This window comes from Pholcus phalangioides, unplaced genomic scaffold (assembly GCF_987345545.1).
Source record: "Pholcus phalangioides strain wild (caught in Gottingen) unplaced genomic scaffold, Ppha-v1.0 ptg000022l_1, whole genome shotgun sequence".
NCBI lineage: Eukaryota > Metazoa > Arthropoda > Arachnida > Araneae > Pholcidae > Pholcus > Pholcus phalangioides.
In genome coordinates this window covers 4,225,895-4,245,730 of record NW_028301615.1, presented here as the reverse complement: position 1 = coordinate 4,245,730, position 19,836 = coordinate 4,225,895, and the positions used below count along the sequence as shown (strand labels likewise).

Sequence of the window (19,836 nt, the reverse complement as noted above, 5' to 3'; positions counted from 1 at the left end):
AATTAGCTGTTCAACTTCTTCTATATATCATTGAACCCTTCTCGCCCCCCCCACCTGTTTCGCTAACACGACAATGTCTTTTATAATTTATTCAGCTGGCTTTGTAAAAATGATTCGTGTCCTGGAACATGTTGTGGCCAAAGGTTAATACAACACGAGTTGACTGCCTCTCTCTCCAGGAGCCACGGCTCTAGTGATGACAGTAATGACATTAGCAATAGTGTAATTCTTCCATACTTTCAAGACATTTTTTGCATTTGCATCTTCTTCTATTGCGTGCCGAATCATCTCCATTGTGTGACATGTATAGTGAGCCTTGAATGCTCACATTACCCCCTGATCAAGGAGCTGAATGATAGATGTTGTGTTAGGAAGCATAAAAAAGAACTTCTACACCATCAACTTTGAACTCGTTGACATCCGGGTATCCAGGAGCATTATTCAATATCTAAAGAACTTTGAATGGTGTGTCTTCAATCTCGATGTATCTCCTGATTTCCGGAACGAAACACTGTTTGAACCAATCCAGGAAAAGTGTTTTCGTTGTTCAAGCCCTTTTGTTATACAAAATACTAAGAGCTTTTACTTATTCTTCCCTTCAATGCTCACGGATTCACAGATTTGAAAATAACGGTGGGCTGTATCATGTGCCCATATACATTTGCACAAAACAACATAGTAAGTTACTTGCCTTGAAACCAGGAGTTGGGTTTTCTTTTTGGGTGATAAATGTTCTTTACGTCATTTTCTTACAAAATAATGCTGTTTCGTCAGTGTTTAAACACCTGCTGAGGTGCATAACAATTCTCTTCAACAATTTTCTGCCAATTCTTTGGAAATTTTCTAGCTGCCTCCTGGTCAGCAGAGGCTTGATCACCAGTGATTCCCACATTTCGTAATCTGAATCGTTTCTTAAACCTATGAAACCAACCTTTACTTGTATAAAATTCTGATGGAATAGACGTTTCACTAGCTCTTTCCTTTATAGAAGAGTAAAATTTTTTCGCCTTTTCATTTGTAATATTACAATCAATTGGAATACCTTTTTTGCAGCAGTCTTGACCCACAAAAAAAACAGCATTTTCTTTATGAGAAACACATGGATCCCTTAGGCAATGCAAAGTTTTTGCTGCCATAGGTGCAGCTACAGCCCCAGCTGACCAGCTCATTGAATTTCAGATTCCTTTTTCTTGATATATCTTGCCATAAATTTGTTGATTCTATAATAGTGGGCAACAGCAATGATTTACTTTTGCCAAACATATATAGTCAATATATCAAATTTTTTTGTAAAGTTTTCACTTTTTTTTGTGTTTTCGAAACATTATCAGTAGCACTAGAAAAATGAGCCATCCTAAACATGTACAATTCAAATTTTGTACACAAAACACGTGAATGACGATCACTGAGTGTTGGCAAAAAAAAAAAATTTCAATGAAGGAAAAAAAACCACGAATACAGGGGCCAACTGTAATTCCAAAAACTAGAAAAGGAGGACAAAAGGGTGAATTTTCGGGAACAAGGAAGAATGCTTGAAATAACATCAAAAAGGGGGACATCTGGTAACCCTAGCTATGAGGAAACCAAGCGGAATAGAAGTTTCAGCCAAATTATTGGCAAAAGTGAAATGTCACTTTTGAAAAATGTTAAAACTATCCTGTTTTAAAACGCCTATTCTAAATGCTCTTAGATGACAAATGACGTTTTCAAAACTGTTTTTACAAAAATTAGACATTGACACAGGGAAAAAACAATCAGTTAAAAGTATTCCTTTTATGGGCAATGTCAAATGAAATCATAATTTTAAGTAAATACTTTCATTTGTTCCAGATATTTGATTATTTATTATTGGAGCTTACTGTTGTTTATGTTATTATTGTAAATTATTTTTTAATTACCATTGCTCATTTAATAACCATTTGCATACTAATGACATCAAATAGTGATTCATGTGTTCCCAGTATAATTGAATACTCTGCTTAATCACATGTATCATGCACTGGAAACATTGATATTCTTTAAAGCAAAGCCGACTGTACTTAAATAAACAAATCAAAACTTTTTCAAAGCATTTTAAGGTTTTCTGTCCTAACCAATTAACCAGATTGAGAGCAGATAAAACATTTAAAAAAAATACTAATAAGTACTGCCAATCAAAAACACACTTCATAAAAAAAAGTCTGAAATCAAAATTACTGATACAATACATATACTGTGTCTACCAGACAGGATAATTCTAATGATGCAATTAGACTCACAAGAGTAATAAAATTTTAATTTTGATACTATATACATTGGCTAGAATCAGACGGGGAAAAAAACTTAGTGAGTACCATATTAAACTGTGAATTCTGCAAGTTCATGAGAAATACAGACATCATATTCACTCAAATTTTCGAAATAATCATCAGTTTTTTCCCTAATGATCGAAGATGACTTCAATAATATACATTTCCAGACACTTCCACTCGTAGATGATTTAAGCATCTTTTTGGACTAAAAGGTGTATTTCCTACATAGCATGAGTATATGCTACCTACAGTAATGATAAAAAATAAACAATTTTAGTTAGGCCAACTGCATCACATACATGAAATTATAGAATAAAAAATGTTTTATTCGCACAAACCAAACATGGTGCTTCATGGTTAAACAATTTGTAAGAAGCATGATTGTAACATCACAGTACCAGAATTTGTGAAATTTGGATGCCAGAAATACAAAATCGTTTGCATGAAGAAGAAGATGAGCAGATTTTGGGATGAAATTACACCACTTTTAATAATATGTCATCAATTTATCATTACATAAATAAAGTTGATCTCACATCTTTGGTTTGAAATATGTCCATTAGTTTAAAAACATGTTACTCTAGTTCAAAGATTCTTAAACTATTCACATTTGTTGCATACAGTTAGAAATAAGACTAAGTGTTCAAATATTTTGAGGCACTCATAATATCTGATCTTTAGAAACTGCAGTGGCATTGTGAAGAGACATGACATACTAGGGGGTTTACAAAATGTAGTTTGAGAATAGTAGCTAAAATATATTTATGTACAAAAACAAGACACGTAGGGGAAACTGCTGTAACTTGGGTACAGTAAAGCTTGAAATGGTTTTAATGGACTATATTCTAGCTGTAGTTTATACTTGCGGTCTCCTTCCCAGTTTTCTGGAAAAACACTGTTGCAGTGCTAATTCTCGTATGGGAACAAAATATAAACTGTGCATGTTAAATAAACGTTTTAAAAACATTTATTAACATTAACAAAGTTTTATCTAGTATTTAATTCCTCTATATGCCTTCTAACTTTATATCTAGCATTCAACTGCTTGATCGAATGGTTATGTAAACATTTATGGGTTGCTATACACATCACTCATTGATAATTGTGCAGGTATTTGAAAAATATACAAATGTAGGAAACGCCTTAAAATTCTGGATGAATTTCACTGATGCCGTTAGTGTCATTGCTTGAATCATGGAAGCTATAGAGATGAGAAAAGTCATCTCGTGTTCAAAAAACTTTTGGTCACAATGTGTGCAAAAGGAAACATACATTTTATAGAACCTGCCAAAAAGGTTATAGAATATATTGTCACTTCAGCAAAGCAGGTGGATGGAGAAGGTTTCGATGATGTGGACATAGAAGTTGGAGAATTAATTAACAGCAATGGAAGAATTGAGCTGAATGCTCCTGACACCAAAGCGATACTGTGTGATGATTAAGATTAAGAAGTGGAAGGCAAGTTCATTATGAGCAACATAATCATTGTAAGTTTAAATAATCGGCAATGAATTGTTTCCAGGACAGGGACCCATCTATGGTACATTTTTTGCAAGTATAAAAATTGAAAGTGGAAGCCTTGTGTTACCATGCTTTCCTTCTTTCTTTCAAACTGACAACAGCAAAGGCTCTTCAGACTTTTGCCACTTTCAACCATTGCCAGTGTCAAAGGGTGGGATTGTGTGGTAAATTACCATAAATTTACTAACAAATTAACTGAAGAAGAAACAGCTCACAGACACCACAATATTCTTTCAAAAAAACATTACGGAGAATCATTAGACGCCCCCCGTCGACAAGCACATACAAACAAGATGGCTAAAAAATAAAAGTTTATGGTTTGTGTTACTCAGATTTTCCATATTTCCAGTTACATCCCCCCCCCTCCCCACCAGAACGTAACCCCTACGAATACTGAGGGACAGCAGTAATTTTAATCTATGCAATAACCTGATAAACCATACCGAATGCTCAATCATACCAAGCACTGTGAATAAAGTTATTAATATTTTTTACAAATAGTGGAACATCATGTACCTTGAAAGAAACAAAAAGACAGTGTACCTTGAAATAGTATAAAACTTGAAATACTCAAATTTTAATAATTTTAACTCTTCCTCTTTTGCTTTTTTTTCATACATTTTATATTTGCAAATTTAGTTCTTATACACTTCTATGTACTTCTCTCCTACAAAAACTTCAGCTACGCCCATTTCTTCTCTTCCATCTGTATTTGGTTATTCCCTGGTCAAATTTGTTGGAAAAAACAAAGTTCAGAATATGAGATACTTCCAACAAAAACTTTTACCAAGTGGATTTCCTTAGCAGGAGAGGGGAGAAAATATTTTATTACCCACCCATCAGTTTCAGACATTGAAAATGCTGACATCACAGATGTTGTATCTCTAATGCAATCACCCTAGTATCAAAGGAACTGAGAAAACTAAAGCTGCAAAAACATTTCATTTTCCTTTCTACAAGTATCATGTAGAACATAGTTTCCCAACTTTTTTTGTCCCATAGCCACGTGGAACATTGCATCACCCCCCAGGGGGCATTAACGCCCACGTTGGGGAATAATTATGCATTTAATTTATATATAAGTACGCTCCTACTTCCATTATAGTTATTTTTGCGTGTGCATATATTAATAATCATATTTGTGTCATTGTTTACATATTTTTCATTTCAAAATGTGATTTATATAAAAAAATATTAATTATATATTTTTTCTCCAGTAATGTTTTCTTTTTTTTTTATCTGTAAGTTTAACCTGTTTAAAGGCAACCACAAAGGTAATTCAAATTTCATATGTTGTTTCATTCAGTATACATGAATTTAGTGAAAATTTTACGGTAAAAAGTGCTATGGAAATTCTTTTTAAAAAATACTGTTTCAAGTTATGACAGTCTCTCCTATAAGGCTCAACCATTATGATTCCATCATTCAATTTTTTTTAGACACCCAATCCTCTATTGCTGATAACAAGTAAATAAATAAATATATATCTACTCTATAATATAAAATCACAAATTCGAAAAGGGCCTGTTGCTAAGCAACCAAGTGACGGAAGTGGGTGAAGTTTTTGAGTGACGGAAGTCGGTTACGATTTTGGGTCAAATATTCATTTAACTCTAGCACACATCAGGACCCATTTGACCCATCGGGACCATGTTATGTTCATGTACCGAGAGGCTCCTACATCCTACAGCAGAGCCCTTAGGCTGGAATTTAGATTTCGAGCCCCCAAACCAGCTTTTCAGGGGCCCCTCTGTGATTAATTTATAGTGTGAAAAATCAAAGATAAGAATCGTTGTGGCCCCTGTCAGCCCTGCCCTTGTGGGGGGGGGGGATCCATGCCGAGAGGTATGTATATTTATATTATACACACAACAGCAGTGTTCCCAACACAAGGTCGGGATACCCGGGGGAGATTTCACGTATAAGTAAAAAGTTTTCATTTCCAGTGGCCCTTGATGGATCTCATTGTTTTCTTGCTGCTTTAACGTTGAAAAATTTGCGATAGCGGAAGCAAAAGATATATCCAGTCTGGGGCCCCACCAAAAGTATGCGAATTGGTGTCCCGGGTAATTGGTTGGGGGCCCTGAATTTTATTCGTTGGTAAAACGAATACAAATGAAAATTTTTCATGGCACTCGCTCCGGGGGATGACAGACAAGCTTCCAAGTCGGGAGCCCCATGTTAACAGGTTTGATTTTGGGGGTCCTGGATTTTATTCGTTGGTAAAACGAATACAAATGAAAATTTTTCATGCCACTCGCTCCGGGGGATGGCCGACAAGCTTCCAAGTCGGGGCCCCATGTTCACAGGTTTCATTTTGGGGGCCCTGGATGAATCTCATTCTTTTCTGTTGTAGAATTTTAAACAGCGGAAGCCCGAGATAAAGCTAGTCTGGGGCCCCACCAAAAGTATGCGAATTGGTGTCCTGAGTAATTCTTTGGGAGCCCTGGATTTTATTTGTTCGTAAAACGAATACAAATGAAAATTTTTCATGGCACTCGCTCCGGGGGATGGTCGACAAGCTTCCAAGTCGGGGGCCCCATGTTTACAGCTTTGATTTTGGGGGCCCTGGATGAATCTCATTCTTTTCTGTTGTAGAATTTGGAACAGCCGAAGACAGTCTGGGGCCCCACTAAAAATCTGCGTATTGTGTCCCCGCTACTGGTTGTGGGGCCCTGGATTTTATTCGTTGTAAAATTGATAAAAATGAGGGTGAAATGAATTCTCACAGGGGGTTGTCCGACAAGCTTCCAGGTCAGGGCTCCATGGAAATGTTGGCAAGTTGTAATTCGGTGCCCCTGGATGTATCTCATTGATTTTTGTGGTTTAACATTGTACAGTATCAGTGTATAAGTGTGGGGCCACACTGAAATTCAGCGAATTGAATCTGGGGACCCCCATGGGGAAGTTTTAGGGGGGTACTTGATGAATCTCATTTGTTTTTTGTTGCTTTATTATTATTTTTATTAAAATTCGCTTCTTCAGTAATCTGGTGCTTTCACACGTCCCTTTCCCCCTTTCCATAGCACGCTGATGAAGTGGGACGAAATAAACAAGATATGTTGGGAAGAGAAGTGGGGGGGGGGGGCCGCCAAAGGCGACAGGGGGGCAGAGCCCCCCCTAGTATATATATATATTATTCATAATACAGTGAAATCTATATGGAACTGAATGTCAAGAAACAAAAATTATTTTTTGATTTAGACAGGTTTTCCTTCTGTAAAGGTGCACATCAAAGCTAAATCACCTAGGTTATCTTCTGATTCAATTTAAGACAGATTTCACTGAAGATAACAATATCAGGGCTCCCACGAAAAAAAATTAGAAAAAATAGGAAAAAGCAGGACTAAAAAGTAGACAACATAATCATTAGCATGATAAAAAAAATCCCTCGAAACATTTGTATTTTTTTTTTTATTTTTTAAAAATTGAACAAAAAAATCATACCACTATTTCAGTATCCTATAAGACTGACTCGAGCCAAAGAAAAATGATGGAAATGACTTGGTTACAAAACAATTTTTGGCCAAAACAGAGTAAGTATTAGCAATCGCACATATTTTTTTTTATTTTTTTTTTGTCTCCTAACAATATATTGCACTTTTTTTTTGAAAGACTAAGTTTTTGAAGAATGACACTCCTTCGAGACCACTTCCAAAAGCACAATGTGAAATGTGTAAATTACAAGGCCCAAGAAAACTGAATGGTTTCACTGTGTTGTCTATCCTTTTTTTCAAAGGGATTTGTTAAAATTTTACTGTTCAATGCCAGTGTAATCGTTTTTGACAAATGAAGCACTTTCATTTCTAGCTCTTTGCAGAGCTTTGTAAACATTGTTTATGCTCCTGCATGTCCTAAATCTACAGAAGACAACTTAATGCTATTGAGTAGCATCAAAATCACCAAACCTAGAATAGGCTTAATGTATCCAACTGCTTTGTTATGCAAAAACTGTTGTTTCACTTATACAAAAAATTTTCACCATAATTTTGAATGATGAATGTTAATTACTGTACAATGAATAGTCCATGAAGTAGTAAATACAAAATTATTTTTTTCCTCGAGACAGAAGTTTTTAATGACTACTCTACTTGTTGAACCTTCAAACTAAGCAAAATAAAAATTAATAAACCAAATGGTCCCCATATACATCCCCCTCCCAAATAACATTAACAAATACAATTTCTGCTTTGGCAGAATCATTAATTGTAATCTACTACATTTGTACTATTTGGCAATAAATTGATGATTCCCTCCTCAATTAAAATCAATTACACAAATTTTGTTGATCTTTGGTAAAAAAGTAGGAAAAGTTGGACAAAAACTAGAAAGTAGGGCATTTTACCAAAAAGTAGGATAAGTGGGAGACTCTTGCAATATAAGTTACATACCTTCCTTCAGACACTCCTTTGATAATTTTTACCAGAAATAGGCTCATTAAAGCTACTGCTGCCATTCCAATGCCAGCTTTTACCCATATAGCAGTATCATCTGTCAGAGGCAAATGTTTGAAGTGTCTGGGAAAATAAAAAACCTAACTGAAAACATAACATTCAACTTTGACAAAAGTTATATAAGGGTGGATCAAATTAAAACGGAACAGTTGTTATAATTTGGTTTATTTTTGTATGAGTGTGGCAGAACTTAGTGCAGAGGTAGAGCAGGAGGTAAGAAAGGACATTCCCCTATTGCGGAATGGACTTGCACTAGGTAGTCACACAGAATCACTTGATATGTGCTAGTGGTCTGCCAACATATTCACAGTACACTGATTTTCCCATAGTTTCTCTGTAATGATGACATGAATGGAACTGAAACACAGTCCCACCATCTTGCTGATGTCCCTTGTTGTACGTCATCTGTTTGGGTTGATTATCAGGTCGACTTCTTTCACCAAAGCTCTGTGATGGTGAGATGACTTTGACCAGGTCCCGTATCATTATTCACAGATTCCCATTCCTCTTGGAAACACTTTCGCAAGTTCATTTCACGATAGGGTTTGTCTTCCTTACCTCCGGCTCTACTTCTACACAAAGTATGTAGAAGTGCTCTACTTCTGCACACTTACCTGTTCTACTTCACCACACTCAGAAAAATAAATCAAATTATAACAACTATTCTGTTATCATTTGATCCAGCCTTATATTTACATTCACTTTTCATACTGATACTATCAACTTAGATTAAGAAATTGTGGCAACAGCACCCACCACTGGATGGCGCTGCTGCACCAAGAAGGACACTTAGGTTTCCCTGTTCAAACAACACGAAACACAAGTTTGCATTGTTCCCACATCCTGCCTTGATCAGAAACACACTCTATTGCCTCTCCAAGTTTATCTTGTTCCATCAGAGAATTTTGTTGATTGAAATTTGAACATTGGCATTGTAGGTCAAAGATACCTGAATCACTAAGGTTATGAATATCTTTTAACCATTATCTGCAGATTCTGAAGATGAATCAAAGTAATTTCTATCTGTGATACTTCTGCAGACTTGTGTATATACTTGTGCATTATATGAAAACTGGTACGATATGGTATTCCCAGAACTATCATAACAGACCAGGGTTCACAATTCGAATTGTGCCCATTCCATGCCTTCAACAGCTTGTTCAGGATACATCATATCCATATGACCGCTTACAATCCTAAAGCAAATGGGCTCACCAAACAGCAACACCAGCAGCTGAAACTCTCAGTTTCCCCTCTACACTCCTTGGTCTTCAAACAGACTTCCTCCCAGACCTCAATGCCACCACTGCTAAAATGGTCTTCCTCAAAACACTGAGATTGCATGATGAGATTTCCATCAAACAACATGTTCTGTAGCCAGTTGCCTCCTAGATCAGCAAATTGAAGTGCACTAGGACACACTCAAGCTGATCATAGCATGGTGGCACACACAGTGTTTATGTCCTGCAAGTTTTGATGTCTTGCACATGTGTATTTGTTTGCACTGATGCAGTTCCTTGTCCTTTGCAACCAGCTACAAAGGTCCCTTCGAAGTGCAGTCACAATCCAAAAAATTATTTTGTGTATGCATCAAAAATTAGGAGTCTGTCATCTTGGTTGATCGGCTGAAACCAGCCTATCTCCTCAATGACCAGTACCGGGATGGACAGGACATCTAAGTTACATGAACACCGGAACAGCAGATGATGATGATCATTCCGACCAACCAATAACCCAAACATGTGATGTTTGCACTCACTACTACCCTGCCTCAACATAACCATTTCGGCAGAATAGTCTGATGTGCAGACAGACTGAATTGCTCAACGATATGACTCCCTCACTTAGGGTAGGGGGTACTGTGGTGGCAGCACCCACCACTGGATGGCGCTGTCTGCACCACAGAGAAAGAGGAAGACTGCACGATGCAGGAAGGGCACTTACATTTTGCTGTTCAGACAACGCGGTCACACAATCACACAATCTGCTAGTATGGGTTTTTCTTGTTTGTTTTTTATTGTTAATCGTTAATAAATATGTTTTAATAGTTTTTATATTATGAGGGAAGCATTTGTCATTTACCATCTCACTTCTTCTGCAAAAAAAAAATGTTATTCCTTAGTAATAAGTCAACACATAAGCAAAGGCTTCATTTGAAGGGATCCAAATAAGAATAACACAGCATACTGACCCAGATTGACACAACAGCTTCCAAGCTGGTCTGTAAATTCTGTAAAAATAAAAAAAAAGCTTCCACTTCTCTCACTCAATAAAAGTAACAGAATCATAATACAGTCGAGCCCAGATATAACGAAGTCACTCGAGAACGTGAAAAAACATTTGTTTTCACTGACACAAAATAAATACAGTAGACTCTCAATAATTTGTGTCTTGAAAGTTTGAAGTGATGGAATTTTCCAAAATTCCTTCTCAAAACCTCACTCTTTTTGTTTTTCTTTTGCCAAGAACATGGTTTTTTTTCTACGAATGTCAGTAATTTTAATTTGAAGAAGACTTGTCAAGGACTAAAGGCATCTTAATTCCTATGGTGGGCTTTTCGGTGCCCCAGGAAAGATTTTTTCACAGACATTCATTCGCATTACAATAGATATATAGTGTAAAAAGCAAAAGCAGCCATATTTTCATATCCGCTTCCCAGGGCTGGCTCCTGTTAGTTTCTGTTATATTATAGCACATTTTTAAAATACCTTATATTTTCTTAATTTTTTATAGCTTACTAAACAAAGGGACATTTTTTCTCCACCCACTCCTTTGTTGTTTCTTGGATAATCTAATTTTTCAGTACTCCGAGGCAGTCTCGATCCCATTGATCTCAGATTATTGAGATTCTACTGCGCTAGAGTTTAATGACAGGAACCCACTCAAAACAGCGTCTCTCAACCTATGGTCTGCAAAGATAAGACAGATGGTCCTCGAACCACCATGGCAATTCATTATGAGCTATATTTACTATATTTTTTAACATTATTTTCATACTGCAGGTTCACTGGAATGAAAAATAATTCACTATAACCGATACTTTGTAATACATGATTTCGTTAAAATCGGGCTCGGCTATAACAAACAATGAAATAATACACTTCAATTCATACAATACACACTGCATTCCTCATAAATGCTTGTGTATTTTTTATACCAAATTATTACAAATCCCACCAATTGTGAAGTGCAATCTGAACCAAAGTTTTCTTAAATATGAACACCCAATAGACAAGGAAATTGTTTTCGTTTATAGGAAGTGAATTGACAAAATATAATGAAATGGTGCTGCAAACTCTCTAGATGTACAACCGATGTTCATGAATCCACGCAATAATCCTTATCAATGATGATCACACATCCCTTTAAAAGCTAAGAAATTCAAAAACATCCACAAAAAGTGGTGAACAGGTGGTTAGGAAATCAAAGCTTCTAGTGTTTATTCAGCATTCTCAGAACAAAACAGATTTTAAAGACAAAAAAAAAAAAAAAAAAATTAGAACTGCGGAACTAAACAAGACCAAAAAATGTACAGATCAGCAGAACAAGAGGGTGAAATGGACAATCTTTTCCCCCAAATGCACGAGGGATCCTTTTAGAAGGAACCGACCATACTTATAAGTCATAAAATACACGAGATATTTTTTTTTGTTTTGAAAAATAAATCATGTTTATTCAACATATTCAAAACATGTAAAAATGGGGAAAAAGTATACAGCAACAAATAAGATGAAGGTATATGAGAAATAAATTTCATTAGGATGACAGTTACCATATTTTCCTGCATATAATTTGTGGATTATTTTGCTTAAAAAACTCAGAAATTTCTTATTGTGGATTATATGGCTGCCAATTTTTTTTTTTTTTTTTTTGAGAAGTTAGAATAGAAATAAATACTTCCAAACTTTTAATATGTAAAAAATTTTGTTCCAAGGATTTCTAGACGACATACAGACGCAAATAGAAAAAAAACTGAATTTTTTTATAGAAAAACTTAAAAAAAAAAACTCATTCCTTAAGATTTCATTAATGATGAAATTTTTTCTATGTGGCTTATATGCCCTTGTGAACTATAATATGAAATTTTTCTCAACAATAGAAAATTTGCACCAGTGAGTTGTACACCACCATGGATTATACGCAGGAAATTATGGTACTAGAAAAGTGTGCGTGACAAAGAAAATTGCTGGGATATTTCAAAACATGATTTCAATCATGTAAAATAAAAATAAATGTATAAGAATAATCTTAATATTATCAAAAACTTAACACATACGGGTATGCTGCCATTGTTGTTAATTTAATGTAGCATTCTTTCTTCAAGCAACCAACTGCTGTATAAAGATGTGGTTGAGGAAGTTTGAATTTTTTACAAAAGTCTGAGGGCTGCAATTCATAGTCCTGCAATGCAGCTGGAAGATCTGCTTTTCCTGTTATGACAAGAACTGGAACCTTACTATCACTGAAATACTTCTGTAATTTAAAATAATGAAAAAAATATATAAGTTGCAGAACAATAAAATTATTTAAAAAGTTGGAAAAATAATACAAATTATAATAAAAACTATAATTAGGAAAACCTTGAGATTTCATCTATTTGAAACGAAATTTTAGTTTTTTTAATGATACAAAATTGTTTTGTTTTTATTTTTCATTCTCCAAATCTGTGCTCAGAAGCAAAATGTGAAAAATTTAAATAGAAAAAACAAAATGGGATACATAAACTGGCACAAAGATATTTTCAACTTCAACTTTATTTATTCCTGAGAAAACTACCTGAGATGGAGAATAATTTGACTAATATATGAAGAATAATTTGTAATCATAATTTAAAGCATATAAGGGGTGGGAAGTGACAAAGTCCATTTCGGAGCAGTTTTGGAGCAGCAAAATTCATGATTCTGAGCAGTTTTGGAGCAGCAAATGCGGGATTCGGAGCAGTTTTGAAGCAGCAAAATATAGGATTTGGAGCAGGTATTTATAAATTGGAGCAGTGAAATTAACAACAATATTTTCGTTAACCCTCACTCCTTTTCAAAATAAAACAACTGCACTGTCTTTTGTTATCAAACATCTTTTCACCAGCTTGTTTTTTGTTCTTGGTGTTTTAGGCTTTTGACACCTTGTTTGAAAGAGCAGCTGTCATAAAATTTTTCGCACCAGTCTATTTAAGATGATTTTTTCTTACTGAGGGCACTGTTTGCTGCCTGGAACAGCAGCACTTCAAGTAGGCTAAAAATTTTCAAATTTTTTTTATACTCAGAAAGAAATTGTTGCAAAATGGGAGAATTTCAGAAGAATCAACACAATGTTTGCCGCGATTCAACATGCATTATTTGGAGAGATTGGCAATCTGACACTCGTTATTTGGCGATTTAACTCTTATTATTCAGCATAGTTTCTCAATTAGCACTTTGTACTCCCGGAGTGAAATTTTTTTTCACGAAGCATTGGGATTTGACACAATGACGATCAACTATGGTAATTTATGCTGCTTCCGGTAGCGACTTTTTTTTGAAAATGGAAACTGACTCGCATTTGCGCTTTAAAGCTGAAAGACCATTGCAAACCATCTTCAGTTGCATGATCATGGATAATATCAGGGTTTCACGATGGAAAGCCCCATTAGGGGTGATAGTTCCCACCCCTAAATGAGAATTTAACACATCCCCCCCCCAATTAAATAAACTTTCTCTATACAACATTAAATTTTTTTCATAAAATAAAAATTAGAGAAAATGTTATGTAAATGTATACTCCCTTACCAAATATAAACGGGCTATATACTGGAATGAGCGAAAATGACTGCCATCATACATAAGTGCTACAACATCACAATGTAATTCAGGTGGAGTTAATGTATCATTCATGCCAAACACATCAACTTCATGAAGCTAAGACAAAAAAAAAAATATTCCTTGAGTCTTCAATTATCAAGTGAGACAAACTGGATCTTCCATGATTAAGATGAAAATCATTCTAATGAGTATACAGTGAAACTTTGATTAATGAATGGTTTGGATAATGAGTAAGAATTTTGAACAAATTTTGACTCGGTTAACGAGCGATGGCTCGCATTACGAGCAAACATTTTGCGTTTTTCAAAAATTAATTTTTGCATTATAACAACTGAGCTGATGGTTTTTGATTTTGGCTACACACACACACGTGTTATGGAATTTTGGGTAATATTCTCCCCTATGGTCTTTGGTAAGCGTGCCTCAATCAGAAATTTAACACGAGTGAGTGTGAATATCGTATACGAAACTAGACGTAGCAGCATAGCAGCGATGCATATGTACACTTGAAGTTTTTTTTAAATTCTGCTTGTGGAAAAAAACTCGGCTGATCGCATTATTGAGCGTGATTTTGAGGGGGGGGGGGCTACCTCATGAAGAAGAACCACTACTCGGCGAAGAGATTTTGTGCTTGGGGAAGACCATGGACTAGGGGTGTATAAAGATGGCATTCAAGAGCTAATATTGAAAAATGTCTAGAAGTTGACGGTAGATGAAGTGATGGAGCTGTTTTGCACTCACCAGCAAGAGTGTATGGATGGTACTTCATCTGAGGAAAAGAGAGGTAAGGAGGAGTCACTCACATAAAATGAGGTTAGAGGAATGTGTAGAATGTGGGGATCTGTGCAAAACTCTGTATTAAAGAACCAACCGAATAAAGCTGTAGCAATATACAAGCAACAAATCTCTCCAACGAGAACACTGCAATTTACCATTTCTCAGATATCCCAATAAAGAGGCAAAGCAAGTGTCGTTGGATAAGGGTCTTTTTGAAAGTCACGCAAAAAGATTAAGTTAGCAAACAACAGCGAGTCTGAAAATTGTCCTAAAACCTAAACAATAGGCCTCTCTTTTTCGTCGTTTAGAGTAAATTAACTTCTAAACATTATCATATCATATGCTTATGTAGGGCGTTATTTATATTATGTATATTTTATTGGATTAGGTATAATTATTGTGTTTAATTATTGATTGAATGTCATTTTTATTAGTTATTTTTATGTAAATGAATAATTGTGGAACGAATTATCCAAGTTTCTATTATTTCCTATGGGGAAATTTGATTCAAATAATGAGCTATCCGAATAACGAACACCTGACAGAACGAATTAAGCTTGTTAACCAAAGTTCTACTGTAACTTACTTAAAGACTGAAAAGTTACTACGTAAAGTTAACATATTTAATGAACTGTTAATAAAAACTCGACCCTCACCAAAAGATACTTTTCTTGTCCGTATATCTGTAATGAATTTATGGTATATGATGAGGTTTGTTTTGTTGATGTGACTTTCTCCAAGCATTTGCCAATAAAGTTTTGCATAAACGTAGTCTGGAAAAATGCAAAAAATGTAGTTTAATTAAAAATTTTATGGAATATAAAATCATTTAAATCTATTTATAGATATGAAAAACAAACATGCAGTAGAGTGCATTTAAACTAATTGGAATGGGTGGTTTGCATAATCAAAAGATTAAAAAATTGACTTAAATTTACAACATAAAGTTTTACTTGCACCTGTGGTGTTATTGAATATGGGCATAATGATCACTTTTCCAGTCACTATGGTGAAATTTTATAGATCGATAAAGAAAAAAAAAATACAAAAAATGTATAGGGAGCTCCATAGCTGTGATTAGCAGAAAATACTTTGCTAATGACATCCAATGGTTCCATACATTTGGAAAAAGGTACAGGACTTTGCTGATGAATTGCATTGAACCAGTAGATATATACCGTCCAATAACACTTTTCTACTAGCAATGTTGCAACTACTTTATTAACAACCTTTGTAGAACTGAATTGTTTTAAGTATGACATTTTGCAATTATACTACCTCATGTTACTATTACTTTAAAAATAACTTTCCAGGAGGGAAAAAACTCACTTTTCCTGCCCCTTGTGGTCCAATCACATGACAACGAAAAACATTTCTGTTCATTTGCCGTTTTCTCAAGTCTATATCTTTTTCTGGAGTGACTAAAAAAAAGTAATATAGATTTTTTTCCAATTTGTTGTGAATAAATAAGTTAACTCAAATTCAGATATACTTTTAGTATAAATAGAAAGTATATGCACTCAGTGGTCCCCACCAAAATTTAAAGACTCAATTACATTGGTCGAGTTTACTAGCTATTCTCTGGCGAGTAAAGTAGCTGGTGAGCAAACCTGTTTCAACTAACGCATCAAGGTTTAATTACACATGATTAGTAAAATCTCTGACTAGATGAATGAGCAAATCTTTTTTTTTCTTTTTTTATTCTGGTTTTACACTTTTGTTGCAAGCGAAAACAAGAGAGGAAAAAACTGGAGATAACAAAAGCGCTGGCAAGTAGCAAGAAAAGTAGCCTGTAGCCCACCCTTCAACTTTACCACACTAGCACAGCGAGTTTACTAGATAACATTATTACACAGAGTGACTTTAGTAGCAGGGTTGGTAAAAAACCGTTTTTTTTGGTTTAACCTGGTTTTTTTTTGGTTTATCTGGTCTTGTTATTCTCAAAATGGTCTGTAACTGCTTTGCTGGTATTGCGATGTGCATCTTGATAAAAGTTGTGCTATCCACACACTGATGCTGTTAAACTGTCGAAATGGTATGGTTGCACAAAAGATTATACTGCTGGCCAAGTACAGTATCATTTACTTGCACATTTTGCACTACTTGCGGTTTTTTTTCTTTTTCCAAAGAAATTTCCAGAGCACCCATGCAAATCAAGTCATTCTGACCAGTACCTCTTATTGTACAGTTTTAGAATCAAAACTTTAATTATAATCATCCTGTATATAGCTGATTATTTTTCATTAAGCTGTTACTACTGACCCTTAGTTAACTGGGCTTAATGGTGAAAGTATAAAAAAAAGCTACTGAATCTTAAGATTGGGTGATACAGGGGATGGGAAATCTAAATGAGAATTAGTTGGAGTTCAAAAAAAATTTAATTCAATAAATAAAATGGTATTGTGTATATGTGCATTCCTCTCGAAACCTTATAATCAGGGTTGGTAGGAAAAAAAACCTTTTTTTTTTAAAAAAAACCGAAAAACCGGGTTTTTCGCCCAAAGCCAAAAGTTGCAGGGGTTAAGGTCAGGTGAACTGACGGCCAGGTGTCATGTCATCCTGTTATTGTCAAAATGGTTCTTCAGCAGCTGCTTTGCTGGTATTGCAATCTGCACATCTTGATAAAAGTTGTACTATCCACACACTGATGCTGTGGAAGTGCCGAAATGACGTGGTTGCACAAAATAGATTATACTGCTGGCTAAGTACAGCATCATCTACTTGCACTTTTTTTCCTTTTGCGAAAGAAATTTCTATTGCTTCAGGAGTATCCATGCAAATTTTCAAGTCATTCTGACGAGTACTTATTGTATAGTTTTGGAATCAAAACTTCAATTATAATCACCCTGTATATAGCTGATAATTTTTGATAAATCTATTACTACTACTACACAGTAGAACCTTGATTAACTGGACCTAACAGTGAAAAAAAGTATATAAAAAAAACTATTGAATATTAAGACTGGGAGATATACAGGAGATGTGCTACTTCTTATGGAAAAGAAAATGTGAGGTAATGCAAGTACTAGTACACTAGTCTTTGTGTCCGTTAGGGGCAGCTGGTGTCTTTGTTGGATTATAAGACCACGTGTCTCTAGCATAATGTCACTACTGTTGCTGCTTCTTTGTTTAGGGAAAAAACAAAAACAACCCTGTGAGATAATACACCACTACATCAATATGTGTAATGCAATCCTTATTCATGAATTTACTAATGATAGATCATATATCACCAAAATATAAAATGTGGTAAGAATGAACGATTCAGGCTAATAATGAGCCAATGTGATATTTTGAAGGGGAAAAAATTGTATTTAGGCTACTTTTATGTGATTTTTAAAAAAAAAAATTTTTAATTTGGAAAAACATGGTTTAAACCAAACAACCCTGCTGCAAGTAAAACAGCAAGCGATTAGCTAATAAACTTGCCTAATGTAATTGAGTCTTAGCTGAGAGAGAGAGTCATAAATTGGACTTTGATGAATCAAGAGTTTTGCATAAATAAAATTTGCTGGCTTTATTAGACTTCCTCGAACACTCATATATTTGGGTATTTGCTGGTTTATTATGGATACCTGACAGTTTCAAGCAAATTAGCTATGACATGTAGTCGCTAAGGTTGCACTAAGTTGTTCACATGTTGTTAAGGGGTGAGGATAGTATAAAAAAGGAAATCTTAATGTTTGTGACAGTGTTATGATTTGACAGTCTTTCACATGGAATGATCACACAAGCTCAGCAACATGGAATGAGTATCAGCAAAACTACTACCACATTCATGGATTCAAGAGCAACTATTGTTAAAGTGTTCAAAAAATGAAGATCTGGAGCAAAGAGGTTAAAGTTATCTAAAATACAGATCTCCCAACCTTCAAAATTAAAAATCCTGCAATTTACTCGCAGAAATCTGCCAATTTACTTGAAAATCTGGCAAGCTAACTTTTGCATGTCATATATTTTTCATTTTATTGCCATGATAAGAACCTACAAACAGAAGTGCCGACTTTTGGAATCCAGAAATCTTGAGATTCTCCCATAGGCAGATCCTGGGTACCCCCGAACAGAATATAATCATGGTAGAATGCTATCAATGACAGATAATCTTGGGTATAGGAACTCTCAAAAGCAGTTGTATATTTTCTTTTTGAAGGCATTTGATCAGAGAAAAAAAAAGCTTCAAAATATAAGGCTGTGGATGAAAAAAAATCTGGGGATATCACATATTACGTGGTGTACAATCAGTCTCTCTGTTATTGTGTTTGCCACGTGGTCATAGCCGCTTGAAAGTCTGACACCATCAAGCTTATATTACTGGAGGAAGTACGACATCAGCGATATTTGCCTAGGCAGTGCTGAGAATATTGTCTGCAACATCATTCGTCGGAAGAGCATGTGACTCGGTGAAAATACACACAATCCCTCGTTATTTTCTTATGGCATAAATAGGAGTTTAAAACAATAAATGAAAGAAATAATTTCAGCATCTATGAGATAATTTCAGCATTAATGAAAGATAGTTTTAGCATTAATGAAAGATTATTCCAGAATTAAAAGGAAAGATAATTTCAAAAATTAAGCAAAGAGATGATTTCAAAATTAAGCAAAGAGATGATTTCAAAATTAAGGAAAGAGATGATTTCAAAATTAAGGAAAGAGATGATTCCAGCATTAATGAAAGATAATTCCAGAATTAATGAAAGAGATAATTTCAGAATTGACAAAAGTGATAATTCCAGAATTAATGAAAGAAAAATTCTAGAATTAATGAAAGAAAAATTCTAGAATTAATGAAAGAAAAATTCTAGAACTAATGAAAGAAATAATTTCAGTTCCAAAATAAATGAAAGAAAAATTCTAGTTTTAATGAAAGATATAATTTCAGTTCCAAAATAAATGAAAGCAATAATTCCAGCATAAATGAAAGATAATTCCGGAATCAATGAAAGATAATTCCAAAATTAATGAAAGATAATTCCAAAATTAATGAAAAAGATA

General features: G+C 34.7%; 1 protein-coding gene across 2 annotated transcripts in view; it reads right to left on the bottom strand.

Moving 5' to 3' along the window:
• Positions 1–1,289: 1,289 nt before the first annotated feature.
• Positions 1,290–19,836, bottom strand: part of Miro (mitochondrial Rho GTPase) — a 68,153-nt gene continuing 49,606 nt past the window's right edge. The window contains exons 16-22 of one of the 2 annotated variants that reach the window (XM_089249219.1): positions 16,171–16,262; positions 15,498–15,614; positions 14,032–14,160; positions 12,543–12,739; positions 10,458–10,496; positions 8,204–8,329; positions 1,290–2,536 (exon numbers count right to left, since the gene is read on the bottom strand). In XM_089249219.1, coding sequence (XP_089105345.1) covers positions 2,533–2,536; positions 8,204–8,329; positions 10,458–10,496; positions 12,543–12,739; positions 14,032–14,160; positions 15,498–15,614; positions 16,171–16,262 — 704 coding nt within the window. In that variant the 3' untranslated portion in view covers positions 1,290–2,532. The remainder of the gene's footprint in view (positions 2,537–8,203; positions 8,330–10,457; positions 10,497–12,542; positions 12,740–14,031; positions 14,161–15,497; positions 15,615–16,170; positions 16,263–19,836) is intronic. The other variant, XM_089249220.1, reaches the window with a different exon arrangement.